The sequence below is a fragment of the Podarcis muralis genome, chromosome 16 (genome assembly GCF_964188315.1).
Source record: "Podarcis muralis chromosome 16, rPodMur119.hap1.1, whole genome shotgun sequence".
NCBI lineage: Eukaryota > Metazoa > Chordata > Lepidosauria > Squamata > Lacertidae > Podarcis > Podarcis muralis.
In genome coordinates, this window is record NC_135670.1 from 12,048,221 (window position 1) to 12,068,082 (window position 19,862).

The following is a 19,862-nucleotide window of genomic DNA, read 5'->3' on the forward strand; positions in this document are numbered from 1 at the left end:
AGTTGAAGAGGAACGTTTAGTCTGGTGCCTAAAGGTATATAATGAGGGCTCCAGCTGAAGCTCCCTGGGGAGAGCATTCCAGAAATGGGGAGCCACTACAGAAAAGGCCTGTTCTCATGCTACCAGCCTCCAGACCTCTTGTAGAGGAGGCACACAAGGAAGGACCTCAGAGGAGGACCTCAGGGTCCAGGTCAGTTTATATGGGGAGAGGCGGTACCTTGAGGTATGAGGTCTTTGGCAAGGCTGCTGCAAACCATAGCATGCAACAGCCATGTTTTGCATGCACATATACACTCTATAATACACCCACACCCACACAATAAAAGACATAAACACCCACCCACCCATACACACAATATGTATACAACCTCCCACTTTATATCTATTTACACAAGCACACTCACAGACAAATGAAACTAAAAAACAGTAACAACCCTACAATACAGTACAAAACAATACCTCCCGCCCAGTCCAAAAAACAAAAAAATTGAGCAGCACATTTTAAAAACATCTGCCACTGCCTCCACCCGCTCTGTATTTCTCCATCATCATCACCACCTGCATCTCCCAGCCCAAATTCTGGAGAGGGCGGGGGGGGGGGGCTCACCACGCTGCTGGAACTGTTGGTTGGGCTCATACTTGTTGATTAGCTGGCGCACCTGCTCCCGAGTCAGTGGCGGGTAGAGGATCTCGTTGAGACGGGGGTCTCTTTGCTTCTGGTTGATAAAGTCCATCAGCTGGTCCAGACTGAGGTAAGGCTTCCCCTTGGCTCCGCTGTTTGCAAAGGAACAATCAGAGGGAAGGCAGAACAATGGCGCTTTGGCCGGTCCCAAAATGTGCAACTGATAAAGGAGGCACCCCCGCCCCTTAGAATTAACACAACAGAACAATCCGTCATTGCCCAAGCCAATTCATGTAGTCACCTGAGAGACTTCAAAAACGCAAGCCAAACCGTTTGTGCAGAAAACAGAAAGTTTGCTTGTTACTGGAATAAAACTTTAGGACAGGACAACATCAGGTCAGGAATTCTGGCCACACTGAAAGGGCACCAAGAACTACCAACCGAGAACTACCTAGAGCGGTGTTCTTCAACCTTGGGTCCGCAGGTGCTGTTGGACTACAATTCCCATCATCCATAGCTACCTCAGCCAATGGTCAGAGACGATGGGATTTGCAGCCCCAAACCATCTGGGAACCCAAAGTTGAAGGAAAGTGGTCTAGAGGAGAAACGGGGATTTGTGGTCCAAAAACATCTCAAAGGCCACAGATCCCATCAGTCACAGCCAGCACAACCAACAGTCATGAAAGATGGGCATTGTAGTAGCCCTACATGAGCAGCGGCTCATGTCTCCCCTCCAGACTGGTGCTTTTTTGTGAGTGTGTTCTGCAGCATGTCACTGACGCAACAACAGTATGTTTGTGGTGGATTTATACTGGACTGTCCACACGTCATTCCCTTCTATTAGTCGTTCTGTGATGCTTCCCATCTGGAACGACACTCTTGCATCATAGCGCAACAAAAGCAGGGTGAAACCTCCCCCCAGAATGTCTGCAGAGTGTATAAAGTTACAGGATCTCAGTAGGAAGTTAAGGGATTGGAACCGAAGCAGTGTGCCCGCCCTGAAACAGTACAAACAGGCACAAACGGTACTGAAAGTGGGATTGCATATAACCGATCCCATTATCACGAATTATCATCGACGTGCAATGAAAAGGACACTTGGAGAGGCCCCACAGAACACTAACATGAACATTGCTTATTCGGAATGGCATCTTGTTTAACCAGGATTATATTGGTTTTTGTGTAACTGTTTTTGCTAACATTTGCATAATCTGTTATCAGAGGAAATACAAAGACACGCTGTACTCTTTTCCGCAGTAATCCTCAAAATAAGAGACCAAGTCTGTTTCCCCGCTTCAGATATACTGTCCTTCCACACCACCATCTGTCCCCCCCCCCTCCTTTTACTCACATTTCCAGCAAGATCTTGTCTATGTCTGGGCGAAGGCAAAGCTTGTTCAGGAAGCGTTCAAAGATCTCCAGGGTGAACTCTTCAGGTTTGATAGATTCGCTCTAGGGAGCCGGAGAGGAATAAATAAATAAAAGAAAGACAGTGTACCCCAGAGAAAACACTACAGTTCTGGGGAGACCAGGTGAGGGTCAGGGGGAAGGAGGAAGAAGAGAAGGAAGAAATCAGAGATAAGAATAGAGTCAGGGAGTTAGGCTGGCTTTGTGGCAGCAAGACCAGGATCCAGGAGGGAGGGATGAGGAATGCTGGGAATTGGAGGAGAAGGTGAGCAGCTGGCAAGAAATCAATACATTTTTTTAAAAAAGACATACCCTGTTAAAATTAAGACCACAGGACTCCAGGGCCGTCTCCACCCTCTTTTTGTCAGCTGAGAACATTTTCAGGATGCTACAAAAGGAGGGAAATGGGAAGTTCTTTATCAGACTTGCAGAGCTAACGAAGGTGAAAGCAACAAGCCAGACATGTCGGAAGGAGACCAGCAAAACAGAAACCAGCAAAACAGAAATAGGCCAAAAAAGGGAGAAGAACATACGCGATACAAAAGGAAGGGTAGCGGTATTCAAACAGAAACAGTGGTACCTCTATTCTCATCCTGAAGCAAAGTTCTTAACCCGAGGTACTATTTCTGGGTTAGCAGAGAGTGTAACCTAAAGTGTCTGTAACCTGAAGTGTCTGTACCCTGAGGTACCACCGTACAAGGTACCACTGAGAGCCAGTGTGGTGTAGTGGTTAGAGCGGTGGACTCGTGATCTGGTGAACTGGGTTCGATTCCCTGCTCGTCCACATGCAGCTGCTGGGTGACCTTGGGCCAGTCACACTTCTCTGAAGTCTCTCAGCCCCACTCACCTCACAGGGTGTTTGTTGTGGGGGAGGAAGGGAAAGGAGAATGTTAGCCACTTTGAGACTCCTTTGGGTAGTGATAAAGCGGGATATCAAATCCAAATCCAAACTCCAAACTCCAATACAGGGCAGGGGGAAGGAAATTAGGCTTCAATGGAGCTGATGGGCGTGGGGTGGAGAATTTCCTTATCAGGTTGTGGCCTACTGGTGTGCACTCTCCAGTTTCCCTCTGTGTATTTTGCAGACTGCACATGCAAAGAGTGAAAGCAGCTGCTATTCGCAAGGAAGCGGGCCTTCCTGCTGGGGCACCCACTAGAGAGTCAGAGAGCTGCTTCAAGGAGCCATCTGGAGTGCCAGCCCCTCAGCAGGTCTCCAAAAGTAAACCCTGCCCAACCACACACCCCTGGGCCCTGTTTCAAAATCTTCAGGAGGGGCAGCTGCCCTTGCAATTAGGGATGTAAGAAGGCACTATTTTCAGTTCCATCCTGCATTTTTTGGATGTTTCCGTTCTGCTGCAGTTCACTTCCTCTACAAGCTACATTATTTGTATTGCCGACTGCTATGGCAAAATTATGCACTTTACATAATTAATTATGTGATTATATAATTACATAGTCAAATTATTGTTGTCCTTACAGTATTCCACCTTATTCATTGCAACACAAAGGAAATGCAATGCAAATCGGGGGGATGGCGAGAACATAATCAATTACGTATCATTTACAGACTAAAAGCAGAAATGGCGAATACGGATCATAATCGCCAATTTGATTTCCATTCCAAACATGGGACACATAAGGGGACATCTGCAACTTCTGCTCCCATTTCCATTGGAATTCTCTGACGTTGCTGTCAACGCCCACTGGGAGTTGAAGGGTGGCTATAAATAGAAATAATCTCTCTTTATAGATGGAGCAACACCTCTCTCTGAGCAACAGACCCTAGAAGCCGAAGCTTCACCAGGGGCACCACACAGAACATGGGCCTCAGGACAGAAGAGGGAGGTGAGGATAAAGCAAGCACAGCAGTTTTGTGGGAGAAAATATAACCTTACTTCTTGACAGGGATCCTTGCATCCTGATTGACCTGGATCTTGAGCCGAGTGTACCTGTGAGGTTATAACTGAGAGTCAGCTGTATGGCACAAATTTGCCTTCCCTCCTACTAACCCAGGGGTCTGCAACCTTTAAGACAAAAAGAGCCACTTGGACCCGTTTCCGAAGAAAAAACAACAACTGGGAGCCGCAAAACCATTGCGAAATTTAAAACAAATATATATCCGGAGCCGCGATCTGACAGTGGGGGGGGAAGGTGACGTCGGGACGGTGCGCGACTAACGCACGCACCGCCCCCATGCGACGTCACAGCCAGTACAGCGCCCGCCACAGTGAGGAGTGTCGGGGCGCACAATGCGCCTCCTCCCCTCGCTAGTATCTGCCCCGGAGCCGCGGCAAAGATGTAAAAGAGCCATATGTGGCTCCGGAGCCGCGGGTTGCAGACCCCTGTACTAACCTATGCAAGGCAGCATGGACAGGGCTGTCCAGCTCAGTCAAGAGAGCAAAGGATCATTGTGACCCTCCCACAACTGCGATAAGGTATTTTAATTCCTTATGACTGTCCCCTTTCAAGCAACGCAGCCCCACCAGCCCTTACAGCAGGTGCGGAAGATAGTTGGCCCTCCAGATGTTACCAAAATAAAATCCCCATCCACCCCAGCAAGCATGGTCAACAGCCAGGGATGATGAGAGATAGAGTAATTCAGCACTATCTGGAGGGCTGAAGGTTCACAACACATATCTTACAGGTAAATAGGTAGAACATCCTATACTTCAGCCTAAGCCACCAACAAGAAGCCAGCAAAACAAACCACGGAGACCAACCACCCCAGAGGAGGACACAAATCCAGAGAGACATGGGAAGCTGCCTCATACCAAGTCAAATCACTGGTCTATCTAAGCTCAGTAATGTCCACATTGCCTGGTGGTTGCTCTCTGGGGTTTCAGACAGGGGTCTCTCCCAGGCCTACCTGGAGGGGATGATACTAGGGGCTGAACCCACAACCTTATGCATGCAAGGCAGACGCTCTGTCACTGAGCTGTGGCCCTTTCCCAGGAGTCTCTACCCTGTTTAAAATGGTAGAAAGTCGACTCACGCTTTTTGCAGGAAGGTGTTCCGCGAGGCGTTCTGAGCCAGGATGTTTGTGGATAGTTTGAACAGCTCCTCGGTCCACAACTAGATAGGAGAGGAGAGGCAGAACAGGGTGAGGCCAGTCGCTCTCATCTGCCCTTCTCCATCCCATTGGCAACCTCGGGCCTAACGATCCAGCCCATACCCTCGAATTCGGATCATTAAGCAGGGCAGCCATACAACACATGCTGTCCAAGTTTGGCATGGTTAAAAAGGAAAAAGCTGTATCACTTGGAACTTTTTGAAGTTACAGAAGAAGGGCTATATTGATATTCATTACAGTAGCGGCATTTTTGCACCCGTGCCTCTAAGCAACTTATGCAATAAAAAAGAAAACAATTACAACATTGAAATAAGATAAAAGCAGCTATAAACAAAAACTAAAATACTCAACCAACGATATATTTAAAAGGAACAAGTTCTACCTGCCCCACTTAAAAGAAGAGCACAGGAAAGGTCACAAACATAATTATCCTCCCAATTAGAAACCATTAAGCCTGGATAAATAAGAATGCTTTTTGCCTGGTGCCTAAAAACAGACAGTGATGGCACCAGGTGTGCCTCCCTAGAGAGAGCATTCCACAAACAGGGAGCCACCCTTGAAAAGACCCAGTCTTTCGTCTCCCATGCCTCTCTTGGAGGGGACGCAGATGATGAACACAGAGTCTGAACTGATACTCAGAGTAGACCCATTGAGAATTATGGACATGGCTAAGGTCATGTAAACACTTCAGATTACTCTGCATCAAGTGCACCTCAAGGGCTACATTCAATCCATATATATCTTAGGAAACACAGTACTGGGTTTTGATGAGTCCCCCCCCCCAAAAAAAAACAGTTTCAAATTGAGCAGGGGGGTGAAAACAACCTAGCTGCATTTTAAGCCAGTAGTGTATACACAGCCCAACTTAGGCCCACCAATTTCAACAGGTTTGCCCAGAGTGAGATTTAGCCGGCTATGATTCAAGGAAAGATGAAAGAGAGAGGCTTATAAATTGTGCACAGTATTGTTATTTAAGTGGATATTCCCATCAGTCCTAGCAAGTGTGGCCAACAGCCTGGGATAATACGAATTTTAGATCAACACCTGTAGCCTCCAAGGGGTTTACAAGGTCAGTTTGTTTCACAACACACACTTAAATTCCTCAACCATCTCTAAGGGAAGTGGCTACTACACGCCCCAAAAAGTGCACTATTAATGTTATTATTGAATATTTCAGTTTTTTATTCTCTCTGCTCCTCCATAAATTGGTTTTAGAAACCAGGACTGGGTTAGTGCAGGGGGAATAGAGGTATTGACAAAAGAACAGGAACAGCAGCCAAAAACCAGAAAGAATATGGACACCGATCCTTACAGCATCAGTGACAAAGCTGTAAATTAAAGCCAATTATAAACCAAGATTGATTAAGCAATAGAACTGTAAGCGCATTAGAGGAACAAGGTCAAAGCCTCAAAAGTGGGGGTGGCCATTCATTACAAGACACTAGTGGAGGGAGGCTGTTTTGTATTCTCCAGCCTGTGCTCATTCGTGACCTGTGAAAATATCTAGAAGGTTCAAACAACTGGATTCTGGGTTAGTTCTTCTCTGGGGGTGGAAAGTCTGGTGCTCTCTGGATGTTGCTGAACACCAGCTCCCATCATCCCTGACCATTGGCCAGGCTGGGTGGAGCTGATGGGAGTTGGAGTCCAATCCCACAGGTTCCTCCTGGGGCTGCTCTGTGCATACACTCCCAAGTGCACAGTTTGCAAGGAGTGTGAAAATGAAGTGTCAGGCAGCTAATCTGCAGTACCCCACAAAATAAAAAAAATAAAAATGACAAGGCAGATTCTGGAACCTGAAAGATCAGCGTAATTTATCACAACATGGTCTTTATTTGCAGATTAATTCATACAGATTTACCTTATTTGTCCCACACACTGGTTGCCAGTCCGGGCCCAGTTCAAGTTGTTGGTGCTAGCATACCAAGCCCTAAATGGCTTGGTATCCAAGTACCAAGAAGATGGCCTCACACAGTATCAGCCATCTCAGATCTTGTGACTCGCAGGTGAGGCCTTGGTGGTGGTACTGCCACCAACTGGGAGCTGCCCAGATAGCACTCCCCTATGAAAGGGCCTTCTTGGTGGTGGCCCCCTGCTTGTGGAATGCCCACCTTGGTGTGCAGAGTCTGTCTCCTTCCATATCAACATTTGGGAGGCATTTAGAGACATTCCTGTTCACTCAGGCCAAAAGATACATTTCCTGGCAACCCTGGCTGAGATAATTTTTTTTTTTACTGCTTTTAATGATATTGTTTTAATGATGCATTTGCTGCCCTGGGCTCCTTTGGGAGGAAGGGGAGGTTATAAATTGAATAAATAGCGGTAAGCAACAACGGAGGCAGCTGCAATGCTGGAACTGGGATGTTAAGGCACTTATATGAAGATGAATCCATCTCAAACAGAAGAACCGGCCTCATTATTTAATGGAAGGTTACTGTGTGGTGAAACCTTCCAGATACTGGCTCCATTTGCATTGCACATTGACAGCAGCCTCATGCCATTTTAAACAATCATGGCTTCCTCCCAAAGAATCCTGGGAACTGTAGTTTAAAACTGCTGAGAGGTGTTCGAAGACTCCTATTCCCCTCACAATTCCTAGAGTTCCCTGGGAAGAGGGGCCGATTGTTAAACCACCCTGGGAACTGTAGTTCTGTGAGGGGAATGGGGGAGGGTCTCCGAACTACAGCTCCCAGGATTCTTTGGGAGAAACCATGATTGCTTACAGTGTTATGCATAGTGCAGATGGGGCCACTGTTGGGATTCCACCTCTCAGGTACTCTAACCACCAACCATGCTGGCTGGGACTGATTGGCAATGAAGTCCCAACATCATCTGGCAGGGCCATAGGTTCATCCCTGTATTAAAGAACTGTTGCTTTCTTAAAAAAAGAAAAAGAAAAAGAAGAGTTCAGCGTGACACTCCTGCCCTACCTTGGCCGTATCATCCGGAACAACTGCCATGAAGTTGAGGAAGCTGACGTTGACAAAGTCTGGGCCATGCACGACCGTCACCAGCATCTCCTCGGGCCGTTGCTCTGGCCCCCCAAAGCCAAGAATCTCCCGGATCTTCGGGTCCTACAGAAGTCAGAGTGCAAAGGAGAGAAGTTAGCCTGACTGGCACCAATGGCATTCCCAACCCTAGATGCCTAGCGAATGCCGTTAAACACGCACTTTTTGTGTTATGCAAATAGCAGCCTGGGACCTGGGAAGTTAACTCTCTTCCCTCTGCCAGGGTGCCAACAAAAAGTACCTCTCTGGAGCTGTTCTTTGCATTTCACGGAAAGCTCCCATTTCAAGCTTCCCTTGAAATGCAAATAGCAGCTTCAGAGGAGGGACAAGGAAAATCTTTCCATTTCGCTTTCTCTTGGTTTCTCATTTTCCCCCATCTTAAATGCAGTTCTGCACCTCACTTACTTTTCCAAAAGCCCTCATGAAAGTTATTCAGCATTTTAGTGCATGTTCCCCCTAATAAGACACATTTCTGTATGCAGTTCTGTCTAATATGCATATTTTTTTACAAAGCAGTTCCCGCTAGTATTGTGCAATTTTGTATGTTACTTTCACTAATATTTGTACTTCAATGCACAATTTACCCCAGGTTAAACAGTTTTTGTACATACTGCTTGGCTGGAGAGTGGCGCTGCAAAATCTGGAGATGTGCTAAGGTTAAAGGATGGCTGTGTTGTCAGTTTTCACATTGCTTCAGAAAGTGTGAATTGAGTGAAGTTTGGTTCAATGCAAACAGAGGAGTTTTTAAGGTTTCACTCAGTGGGGACACAGTGGTCACTGTGCTTTGTGCCTAGATGGTCCCAGTAAAAAAGAATTTGAGAAAGTATCCTGCGGCACAATGGGGTTAGTGTGTGTCTGGCCGTTAACCAGAAGGTTGGTGGTTTGAGCCCATCCGGGGATGGCTGCGGGCAGGATTCCTGCACAGCAGAGGCTTGGAGGAGTAGATGGCACTAGGGGTCTTTTCCAACTCTACAACTCTATGTTTTTATGATTCTACCTATTAGAGATCCCAGAGAGTTACTGGCAAGAAAACAGGCAACACAGTGGCCCAGGGCCACATTCACACCATACATTTAAATCAGTATCATACTACTTTAGATTGTCACGGCTCCCCCCCCCCCCAAGAATTCTGGGAGTTGTCTGTTTGTTAAGGATGCTGAGAGTTGTGAGGAGACGACAGTTCCCTTCACAGAGCTACAATTCCCTGTGAAGACATTTTGATTGTTAAAGAACTCTGGTAATTTTAAGTACTGGGAGTGGAAAAGGGATCAGCCAGCAACTGCAGCTTCCAGATTTTTTTGGGAAAAGCCATGGCTGTTTAAAGTGGCATAACACTGCTTTAAGCATATGGTAGGAATGTGGCCTAGATAGACTGACCAACTGGCTTGGTTCAAGACAACTCTGTGTATGGCGGAAACCTGCAGCTCTTCAACGTTGCTTGAACTGCAGCTCCCATCATCCTTCACCGCTGACCATGCTGGCTAGGGCTGATGGGATTTGGAGTCCAACTGCCTCTGCAGGGCCACAGACTTCCCCGTCCCTGGTGGAAGGGAATCACCGTTACCTTTGGTAGCTTGGCATAGCGCCCGGTCCGAGTGTCACGGATACAGCTGATGTCCAAAACATCAACTTCCTGAGAGGGGAAAGAGATAGAGAAAGAGAGACAAAGAGAGAGTTCTTGTCACTTAGTGCTCTTTATTAGCAGAGACTACATATTTCCAACAGCCTTCTCCACTAACGAGAACTGCGAAACGTGTTAATTAGGTTAGATAATGAGGTCTCTTCCCTCCGCGGCAAGTAATGTATTAATTTTAGCTCCTTTTTTGCCAGTTGCCATATTTCATACAACAGACGCTTACTTTTGCATAATTAGTTTAAGGAGAGTGTGGCCGGGGGAGGGGGGACAAGACGCCAAAACAACAACAACAACAACAACAACACACATTTGTATCCATTATATTTTGCTTGCAGCTACCCATTAGAACAATTTGCCGCTTTGTGTTCAGGAGTCATAATGCAAAAACCTACTTTCCTGCTCTCTCTGTAATGGAACCAGAAGGAAACAAATTTTAAATTTTATTGTACTAAATTTCCATTAATTACCACTGTTAGTTTGTGGATTTTTGTGAAGTCCTTAAAACTTTAAGAAAACAAGAAGAGTTGGATCGAGCCGGAGGCCAATCTCTCTCACAGGGGCCCTCAACATGCTCCTGGGAAGCACACAAGCAAGACCTGAGTGAAACAGCTCCCTCCCTAACTTCGGATTCCCAGCAATTGATACCCAGAGGCATATTTCCTCTGACAGTGGAGCGAGAACACAGCCATCATGGCTAATTCTGGGTACCTTTCCTCAATTATGAGCTCTCTTTTTTTAAAAAAAGTCACTAGCCTTTTGACTTGTAGATGTAAGAGAGCAGATGCACACAGCGGCGTAGCGTGGGTTGTCAGCACCCGGGGCAAGGCAAGTAATTTGCGCCCCCTAACCCGTGGATTTGCGCCCCCTAACCCATGGATTTGCCCTAACCCCAGATGTTGCGCCCGGTGCGGCCGGCCCCCCCTGCACCCCCCACGCTACGCCACTGGATGCACACGAGTCATTCAACCCAATTTCTTAGCTTAATACTCAATAAACCATTCCTTTCTAAAAAGTTTGTTGTCCTGGTTTCTTATTCTTCCAGTAAGTTTCGCCATTTCTGCATATTCCATTAGTTTCTGTATCAATTCTTCTTTCGTCGGGACCTCTTCATCCTTCAGGCAACAGGGCAAATAACATTCTTGCAGCTTTAGTCACATACATAAATAAATTCCTATACTGTTTGGGTAGTTCTAATCCCATAATTCCCAAGAGAAAAGCTTCTGGGGTTTTCTTACAAATGTTATCTTAAACATCTTCTTCAATTCATTATATATCATTTCCCATTAAGCTTTAACCTTATTACAAGACCACCACATGTGAAAAAAGCTGCATTCTTTCACTTTACATTTCCAACGCAGATTCCACTTTGATTTATACATTTTTGCCAATCTACTAGGTGATAGGTACCATCTATATAGCATTTTCATATAATTTTCTCTTAAACCATAACATGCTGTACATTTTATATCTGTATTCCATAATCGTTCCCATGCTTCCATTTCTATGTTATGACCAATATCAATTGCCCAGTGTATCATTGGCGATTTCACTTGTTCATCTTTTGTCCCCCATTCCAATAACATCTTGTACATTTTAGAAAACACTTTAACATTACCATTTAACAGGTCTCTCTCTAATTGTGGTAGTAGTTCCCCGAAGCCCCGCTTCATATCCTTTTTAAATATTTCATTCATATGATGATATTGTAAGCATGTTGTTTACATTCCTGGTAAATCCCTAAACTCATTTAAAGTCTGTGCAAGTCCTGTTCTTGCCAATAAAGAGTTAACTCGAATGTGTATGGTGTGATTTACTGCTAGCTCGCTCCTGTCATGGGCATTAGAGGCATATTGTCTCTAAAAGCCTCCTCCTGAACTCACATGGCTTCCCCTATCCGAGGTCCCCCTACCACATGGTCAAAAAAGAGCGTGGAAACTTTGGCTTTTAGTTAAGCATAGCTTGCTGTGTTGCCTAAACTAGAAATTGTGGTTAACATTACCTATGAGTAGTAAGCAAAGCACTTCATGGTGAAGGCAGCGTGATTTGTACTTAATCCTAGGTGACGCTAACCACAGTTTGTTGGTTTGGGTAAACTGACAAACCACAATTAACCAAAAATGGAAGCTGCGTAGGAGCAGAGAAGAAGAGAGCATTGCAGAAGCCTAGGGTGAAGTCGGCCTCATTCGTGTTGTGACTTCATGTCTGGACTGCTGCAATGCACTCTGCGTGGGACTTTGCTCATGTTGGATCTGGAAGCTGCAGTTAAGTAAAGAAGGCTGCAGCAAGGTTGCTGGCAAGAGTGAGACTTTGTCATCATAGGACACCTCTGCTCAGAGATCTGCACAGGTTGCCCGTTTACTACTGGGCCAAGTTCAAGGTGTTGCTGTTAGCACAAAGTCCTTAACATTTACTTGCAGGATCATCTTACTCCATATATTATAGCCATTCGACTGCTTCCTTCTGTGAAATTGGCACTGCTACAGGTGCCACGTAATACTCATTCTGCAGTTGTAAGAAATCAATCTTTTGCATGTGGCAGCAGAACCTACACTTTGGAACTCCCTGCCTATTGACACCAGGCAGGTGTTTTCACTATTGTCTTGCTTAAAATGTTTTTGTTTAGGCAAGCCTATTCAAACATGCAGGATACTGAAATGCATTTTAAACTCTTTTGCTTAAACAATATATAGAGAATAGTATTATATATACTGTCTTTTCTCTATTTTATTTTATTGTCTTTAATTTTAAGTCATAACTCAGAAGCTTTATTACAATCAAGTGATATAAATGTTGTGAAATATTAAAATAAATAAAGTAAAGTAAAGTAAAGTAAAGTAAAATACACTGACTTTGCAGAAGCTCTCCAGGATTTCAGGCAGGGAAGTGGTACTCTCCTTCATTGGGGGTTATTAAACAGAGTGTGGGTGGGCATCTGCCAGGGACTCATTATTTGTGATTCCTGCATTGCAGGGGGGTTGGACTAGATGACCCTTAAGGTCCCTTCCAGCTCTACTGTTCTGTGATTCTGCCATTCTATGACACTCTCCCAGCCCCGCTTGGAGATGCAGGGAAATGAACCTGGAACCTTCTGCATGCAAAGCAGATTCTACAGTCCTTCTCCCATATACTGCAATCCTAACGTGGGGGGGGGGGTGTCAGTCAGGCTAGCTGGCATTTCCTGCACGCCCCCAACAGACAACAGAGTGCTTTGATTTCCCTTCCTCGCCTTTCTCCAAGCCATTCTGCTAGGCACGGCCTCTCTCTTTTTCTCCCCCCTTCAGTTCCCTTTTTGACATTCAAGCAGCTCGGGCTGTATATATAGCTACTTAAGCTAACTGTTTTGTCCTGGGCGGCTGCCAGATGCAAAAGAGCTTTAACCACAGGGAAATTGTGTGGTAGCAGTAAGAGGAGGAGAGGTGGGGGGGGGGTGGCAGGAAACAGGGCTTCCCTCCAACCAAAAGGAAATTGCTGCTAGGCATTGGAGTGGGTAGGAAGACGGGATCAAGAGAGCTCATCCAAAGAGGAAGGACTTGGGGGTGCAGGAGGTGGGGTGGGGGGGGGAGAGATAATTTCTCCTGGGGCTCAGGCATCCCATGTGAGCCATAAACCCTTGAAAGACATTGCCATTGCTTCTCTTGTAGCAGGACAGAGAGGGAAATGCATCCACAGAGGGGCTTATCTTTTAAATCAGGAATTCAATGGCTACCAACTTAGATGGTTTCAAAACAAAACTAGGCAAATTCACGGAGATGGCTATAGCTATAAATACTGCTTCCAGTGTGGGAGGCAGATAGCAGGCCTTGGGACGCCAGTTGCTGGGAATCACAAGTGCTGGGAGTGTCCTGCTCGTGGGCTTCCCAGAACCATCTGCCACATCCCCACTATTATACTTCTTTGATAGCCATGGCTCCTCGCCCCCCCCCAAAGAATCCCGGGGAATTTGTTATGGGTGCTGAGAGTTGCTAGGAAACTCTATACAGTGGTGCCTCGCAAGACTAAATTAATTCGTTCCGCGAGTTTTGTCGTCTTGTGATTTTTTTCGTCTTGCGAAGCACGGTGTCGGAAAAGTTTTGGGAAAGCTTCAAAAATCACCAAAGTCTTCAAAAACCTCAAAAAAGGCTACCACACCACGTGCTATGAGTTGCTCCTCGAAGTCAAGTCGCAACTGTATTAACAGTGTTAAGAAAAAGGAAACAAACTTGCAAGACGTTTCCGTCTTGCGAAGCAAGCCCATAGGGAAAATCATCTTGCGAAGCAGCTCAAAAAACCCTTTCGTCTTGCGAGTTTTCCGTCTTGCGAGGCATTCGTCTTGCGAGGTACCACTGTAACTCCCTTCACAGCGCTACAGTTCGCAGAGTTCAAGGAAAGAAGGGTTGGTTGTGTAACCCGCTCTAGGAATTATAACTCTGTGGGCAGTTTCTGTGGCGGACACCCAGCCCTTTAAATGTGCTTGAAATGTATGGCATGTATGGAACCTTGAGAGCATGGAGACCCAGGTTTACATCTGGCCATGAAGATCATCGGATGGAGCACAGGTCAGCCCATAGCTGTCAACTTTCAGATTTGAAAATAAGGGATCAGCAGCCTCACCTGTCCCGGAGATAGTCTACAGGATATCTAACAAACCAGGATAACAGCGGGAAGCAGTGGGAAACGGTGCTGGAATAAGGGAATTTCCCGCAAAAAAAGGGAAGGTGGACAGCTATGGGTCAGCCACTTCCTGCACTACCGAGCAAGGACGTTAGGATGTTAGGAGGCAGCGTTAGAAATTGAGATATGAATGCTAGGAGCTAAATGGGACCTTAAACTTAGGTTATGGGCGCAACAACGGAATGTCTAGACACGCTTTTTTATAACAAGAACACACAAGCTTGCTGCTAAAACATTATGCTCATTTTTCACATGGTTTAGTCCTCCCCCTCCTTGCCCCTAATACTCTTTAAGAGGGTCTCTTCTCCAGTCTTCAGAGAGTAGCTTGAAGTGGGGAGGCAGAAAAAGATCCTCTTTTCCTTCCACTCTGCAGTTTTAATCTGAAATCTTAGACGCAGTACTGCGTCCCCAGAGCTCAGAAACTGCTCGCGCTGATGAAATTCCCTGTCGCAAAATGTGCCTAGAACAATGAGAGTTTCGAACTCTGATTACAGGGAGGCGATTGTATACTCCACCATTAAACTGCTGGGAAGGTTTGGGAGTCTTTTTGAGAAAAATGTTAGTGCCACTTCAGAAAAGGTAAAGGTAAAGGTAAAGGTACCCCTGCCCGTACGGGCCAGTCTTGCCAGACTCTGGGGTTGTGCGCCCATCTCACTCTATAGGCCAGGGGCCAGCGCTGTCCGGAGACACTTCCGGGTCACGTGGCCAGCGTGACATCGCTGCTCTGGCGAGCCAGAGCCGCACACGGAAATGCCGTTTACCTTCCCGCTAGAAAGCGGTCCCTATTTATCTACTTGCACCCGGGGGTGCTTTCGAACTGCTAGGTTGGCAGGCGCTGGGACCGAGCAACGGGAGCGCACCCCGCCGCGGGGATTCGAACCGCCGACCTTTCGATCGGCAAGCCCTAGGCGCTGAGGCTTTTACCCACAGCGCCACCCGCGTCCCTACTTCAGAAAAAGCCACACTCAAGTCACAACGTGCCCTACTGATGTCAATGCACGATGAACTCTGGGCCTTTACTGTCTGTTACAAGTATTGAGGTACAACGGCCAAGTTTTGGGGTGCAGGTCTCCGGAGGATTCATTACGAAGCCGGAAAAGCAAAGGAAGCAATTGGGACAGGAAGGAGAGCAGCAGCCGCTGTTTCAGTCCGTTTTTTTTTTAGTTTTTTTTTTTAAACCCGCTCCCTCCCTTTCCGCCTCTCTCCCTCTCTTTGGCTCCCACCCCAGAATTCTTGCCAAACCAGCTTAACGACTCAAAAGGCATTGACAAGAGAGTGGAATGAACAGCCTGGGCCTCTGCACAAATCACTCCTTCCCCTGGGGCCAGTGAACTGCACGCAACCCCAAAGGCAGGGCCCTGGACAAGCCGGGTGCCCTGTACTTTCAACACCTTCCAGCAAGGGGCGCTTGGAGAACTCCACTCTCCAGCCACCCAGTGGCATCCCCAAGTCACAGGCAAGCAACCACATGCAAGCCCATTGAAAGCACTTTGTTGTTGTTGTTGTTTAGTCGTTTAGTCGTGTCCGACTCTTTGTGACCCCCTGGACCAGAGCGCGCCAGGCACTCCTGTCTTCCACTGCCTCCTGCAGTTTGGTCAAACTCATGCTGGTAGCTTCAAGAACACTGTCCAACCATCTCGTCCTCTCTCGTCCCCTTCTCCTTGTGCCCTCCATCTTTCCCAACATCAGGGTCTTCTCCAGGAAGTCTTCTCTTCTCATGAGGTGGCCAAAGTATTGGAGCCTCAGCTTCAGGATCTGTCCTTCCAGTGAGCACTCAGGGCTGATTTCCTTCAGAATGGATCGGTTTGATCTTCTTGCAGTCCATGGGACTCTCAAGAGTCTCCTCCAGCACCATAATTCAAAAGCATCAATTCTTCGGCGATCAGCCTTCTTTACGGTCCAGCTTTCACTTCCATACATCACTACTGGGAAAACCATAGCTTTTACTATACGGACCTGGCTTCCCCCAAAGAATCCTGGGAACTGTATTTTGTTGCGAGTGCTGGGAATGCTGCTGCTGCTGCTGCGAGTGACAGACTACAGTTCTCAAGATTTGGGGGCAGGGATGTGCTTCGGAGGTACAGAGTGCACACAGATAGACACAGACATGCACACATCCTCGCAATGCCGCCGACCTCAAAAGATAAAGGACAGGCTCGTAAGCGCCCAAGAGTTTCCGGGCTTGGTCACCCGTCACAAGTGATAAGAAGCTTTACTTTTAAAAAACGAAATGCATATAAATAAAAATGCAGTTTGAAGAGGCTGGGGGAGAGAGAGAGAGAGAGAGAGAGAGAGAGAGAGACTTCTAAAAGCAGAGTCATATATCTACCATATTTGGGCCAGTCCAGTAGAGGAAAAATCCTTTAGGGTCAACCCGTAAGGTCACCAGAGCCCGGCTTGTTGGTTCCTAGGAATGAGGGGGGGGGGGGGAGAGAGAGAACAGTCAATACTCTTCCACCAAGCCATAGATGACAACTTTCCCAAAACTGTTTATTATATGTTGATCTCCTCTGTTTTGTGCAACTCACAGGGGTCTCCCACTCAAGGAACAGATCCAGTACACAACTGCCAGCTTCGGAGATTTGCCAGCTGTGTGCCAGGAGCCATCAGGCAGTACTTTTAAACAACAGCAACCTATTGCTTGTGAAATTTATATAATCCACCTGGCCCCAGGATGGCAGACAATGAAAAAAAACCTCCAACTTTAACATCTTGAGAATCGTCTTTAAAACAATTCAGAAACAGTCGCAAACGGGGAAAGATCTTTACATAAAAGGCTTGTTGGATGAGGAAGGTATTCAGGAGGCACCAGCAAAACCACCTGCCTAATATTTAGCAGGAGGGAATTCCAAAGGGTAGGTGCCAAAACCCTAAAGGCCCAATTCCTACATTCTGTGGAATAGGCCTCCTGATGAGATGGCATTTGCAAGGCATAATGATCAACTAGGTTTGTAAGGGATGGAAGTTCGGCAACAGTGGTCCACACACTGATAACCTTCAAGCCTGATTGCTGTAATGTGCTTCACCTGGGGTTGCCCTTGAATTCAGTCCGGAAGCCGCAGCCGGTGTCAAAGGGCCAACACACAGTTCATTTAACTTTATTCAACAGAATCTATATGTTGCTTAATCACCAAAACCTCTAAGCAGCTTGCATACAATACCATGAAAATCACTGATAAAAACCAAGTATTAAAAACAAGCTCACCTTAAACCACTTTTTGAAAAACGTAAATCAGACCGTTTAAAAAATACGTATTATTAAACAATTATGATGATGTAGTGAAACAGATGTCTACATGTCTGGGGAGGCTTTCTTGAACAAAAAAGGCTTTTAGCAGTTGCCAAAAAATTGTACAGGCAACGACTAATTTACATGCTTCCAATGGATGCTGACTCCACACACATGCATTGCGCCAAACACAGAAGTTACATTTAAAACGGCAAAAATGGGACAAAAAGGCACAAAACCAGCTCTTAGCTATCCCACAAGCCTTTGCACCGACCGTTGAGGCCTGTGGAGAGTTGGGAGTTTGAGCAAGTAGGTTTGGAGGGAGTGCTGCTGTTTTTTAAAGGGCGTTTCAACAGTTTCCAGAGGTTTAGAAGGTGTCTGCAGGCTTTTCCAATGGCGTTTCAAATGTAGGCGATTTCATGTAAATGCGCAATGCCTTGGAACGTAACTGCCACATAAACTGGAAGTTGCCTGTACAGCGAGGGCAGTTGCTTTTGGGGGTAAAAGGACCATTAGGTAGAGTCGTGACCGACTCTAGGGTTGCGGCGCTCATCTCGCTTTATTGGCCGAGGGAGCCAGCGTTTGTCCGCAGACAGCTTCCAGGTCATGTGGCCAGCATGACTAAGCCACTTCTGGTGAACCAGAGCAGCACACAGAAACGCCGTTTACCTTCCCGCTGGAGCGGTACCTATTTCTCTACTTGCACTTTGACGTGCTTTTGAACTGCTAGGTTGGCAGGAGCAGGGACCGAACAACGGGAGCTCACCCCGTCACGGGGATTCGAACCGCCAACCTTCTGATGGGCAAGTCCTAGGCTCTGTGGTTTAACCCACAGCGCCACCCGCATCCCTAGGCTTTTGGGGGTAACCCACAGATAATGCCTTTGCTGAAAGTGTTGCATTGGCTGCCAATTTGCTTCTGAGCTGGATTCAGAATTTGACTACTGGTACCGATATGGATCTGAACCAAACTGCCTCACCCACTACACCCCACCCCAGTCAGGTAAAGATGTTCATTGTCGGAGGCACTAGGCCCCTGAATACCAGCTGTTGAGAACCACATGAGGCGAGTATGCTGCACTTTAGGGCATCCCATAGGGACATCTGGCTGGCCACTGCGAGGGAAGAGGATTCTGAGCTGCAGAAGCCTTTGGTCTGATCCAGCAGCCGGGTTCTTCCTCCTCCTCCTCCTCCTCCTCCTCCTCTTCTTCTTTGAATTTAAATACCGCCCTATACCTGGGGGTCTCAGGCCGGTTCACAGAATAAAATCAAAATACAAAACCACAAAATACAAAATAAAAATCAGAAGAACCCAATAGCTCCCTCCCACACACAAAAAAGCCACATTTTAAAAGGGCATAGGATGTTAATCAGATCAACCAAAGGCCTGGTTAAAAAGGAATGTTTTTGCCTGGTGCCTAAGGGTGTATAATGAAGGCACCAGGCGAACTTCCCTGGGGAGAGCATTCCACAGATGGGGGGCCACTGCAGAGAAGGCGTGTTCTTGTGTTGCCACCCTCCGGACCTCTCTAGGAGGCGGCACACGAAGAAGGGCCTCCGAAGATGATCTCAGAGTCCGGGTAGGTTCATATGGAAAAAGGTGGCCCTTAAGGTATTGCGGTCCTGAGCCGTTTAAGGCTTTATAGGTCAAAACGAGCACTTTGAATTGGGCCCGGAAACTAATTGGTATCCAGTGTAGTTGGACCAGGATCAGTGTAATATGCTCAAACCGTCTTGCTCCGGTGAGCAACCTGGCCGCTGAATTCTGCACCAGATGAAGTTTCTGAACCACCTTCAGAGGAGTTCCTAACGTTCTTAAGATCTGCTGATGGTGCCACACACCCTTGCAAGAAAGCATGTTGCGACTCGAACATGTGCCTTGCACTCCCAGTTCTCTGGAATTCTCTTCCCTTAGAAGTCAGGCAAGCCCCAACACTGCACAGTTTTCAATGTTGGTTGAAAACTTTTCTCTCCAGCTTTCTCAATTTAGTCATTTTTAAATGATCATTGATTCATTAATTGCCTTCTAAACAATCATTGCAAAACGACGTACAATTTTTTAAAAAGCATGCAAACAGCAGGTGCGGGTTTTGGTTTTTTTAAATAAAAACTAAAACCATATAAAATTGCCGTGTCTAAGATCCATTTATTCAGCTGGGAAAGCCAGCCGCAACAAAAATTACTTCAATTGTTTCCGGAAAGTGCAGAAAGTGCCTCAAGAGGAATGCTATTCCACAGAGCAGA

At 46.6% G+C, this 19,862-nt stretch overlaps 1 protein-coding gene across 2 annotated transcripts in view; it reads right to left on the minus strand.

Moving 5' to 3' along the window:
* Positions 1-19,862, minus strand: part of PLCB3 (phospholipase C beta 3) — a 70,928-nt gene that overhangs the window by 40,734 nt on the left and 10,332 nt on the right. For both annotated transcript variants that reach the window (XM_028709200.2, XM_028709199.2), the window contains exons 2-9: positions 16,720-16,797; positions 9,669-9,737; positions 8,027-8,170; positions 5,022-5,101; positions 3,925-3,978; positions 2,342-2,417; positions 1,974-2,074; positions 608-774 (exon numbers count right to left, since the gene is read on the minus strand). In XM_028709200.2, coding sequence (XP_028565033.2) covers positions 608-774; positions 1,974-2,074; positions 2,342-2,417; positions 3,925-3,978; positions 5,022-5,101; positions 8,027-8,170; positions 9,669-9,737; positions 16,720-16,797 — 769 coding nt within the window. The remainder of the gene's footprint in view (positions 1-607; positions 775-1,973; positions 2,075-2,341; positions 2,418-3,924; positions 3,979-5,021; positions 5,102-8,026; positions 8,171-9,668; positions 9,738-16,719; positions 16,798-19,862) is intronic.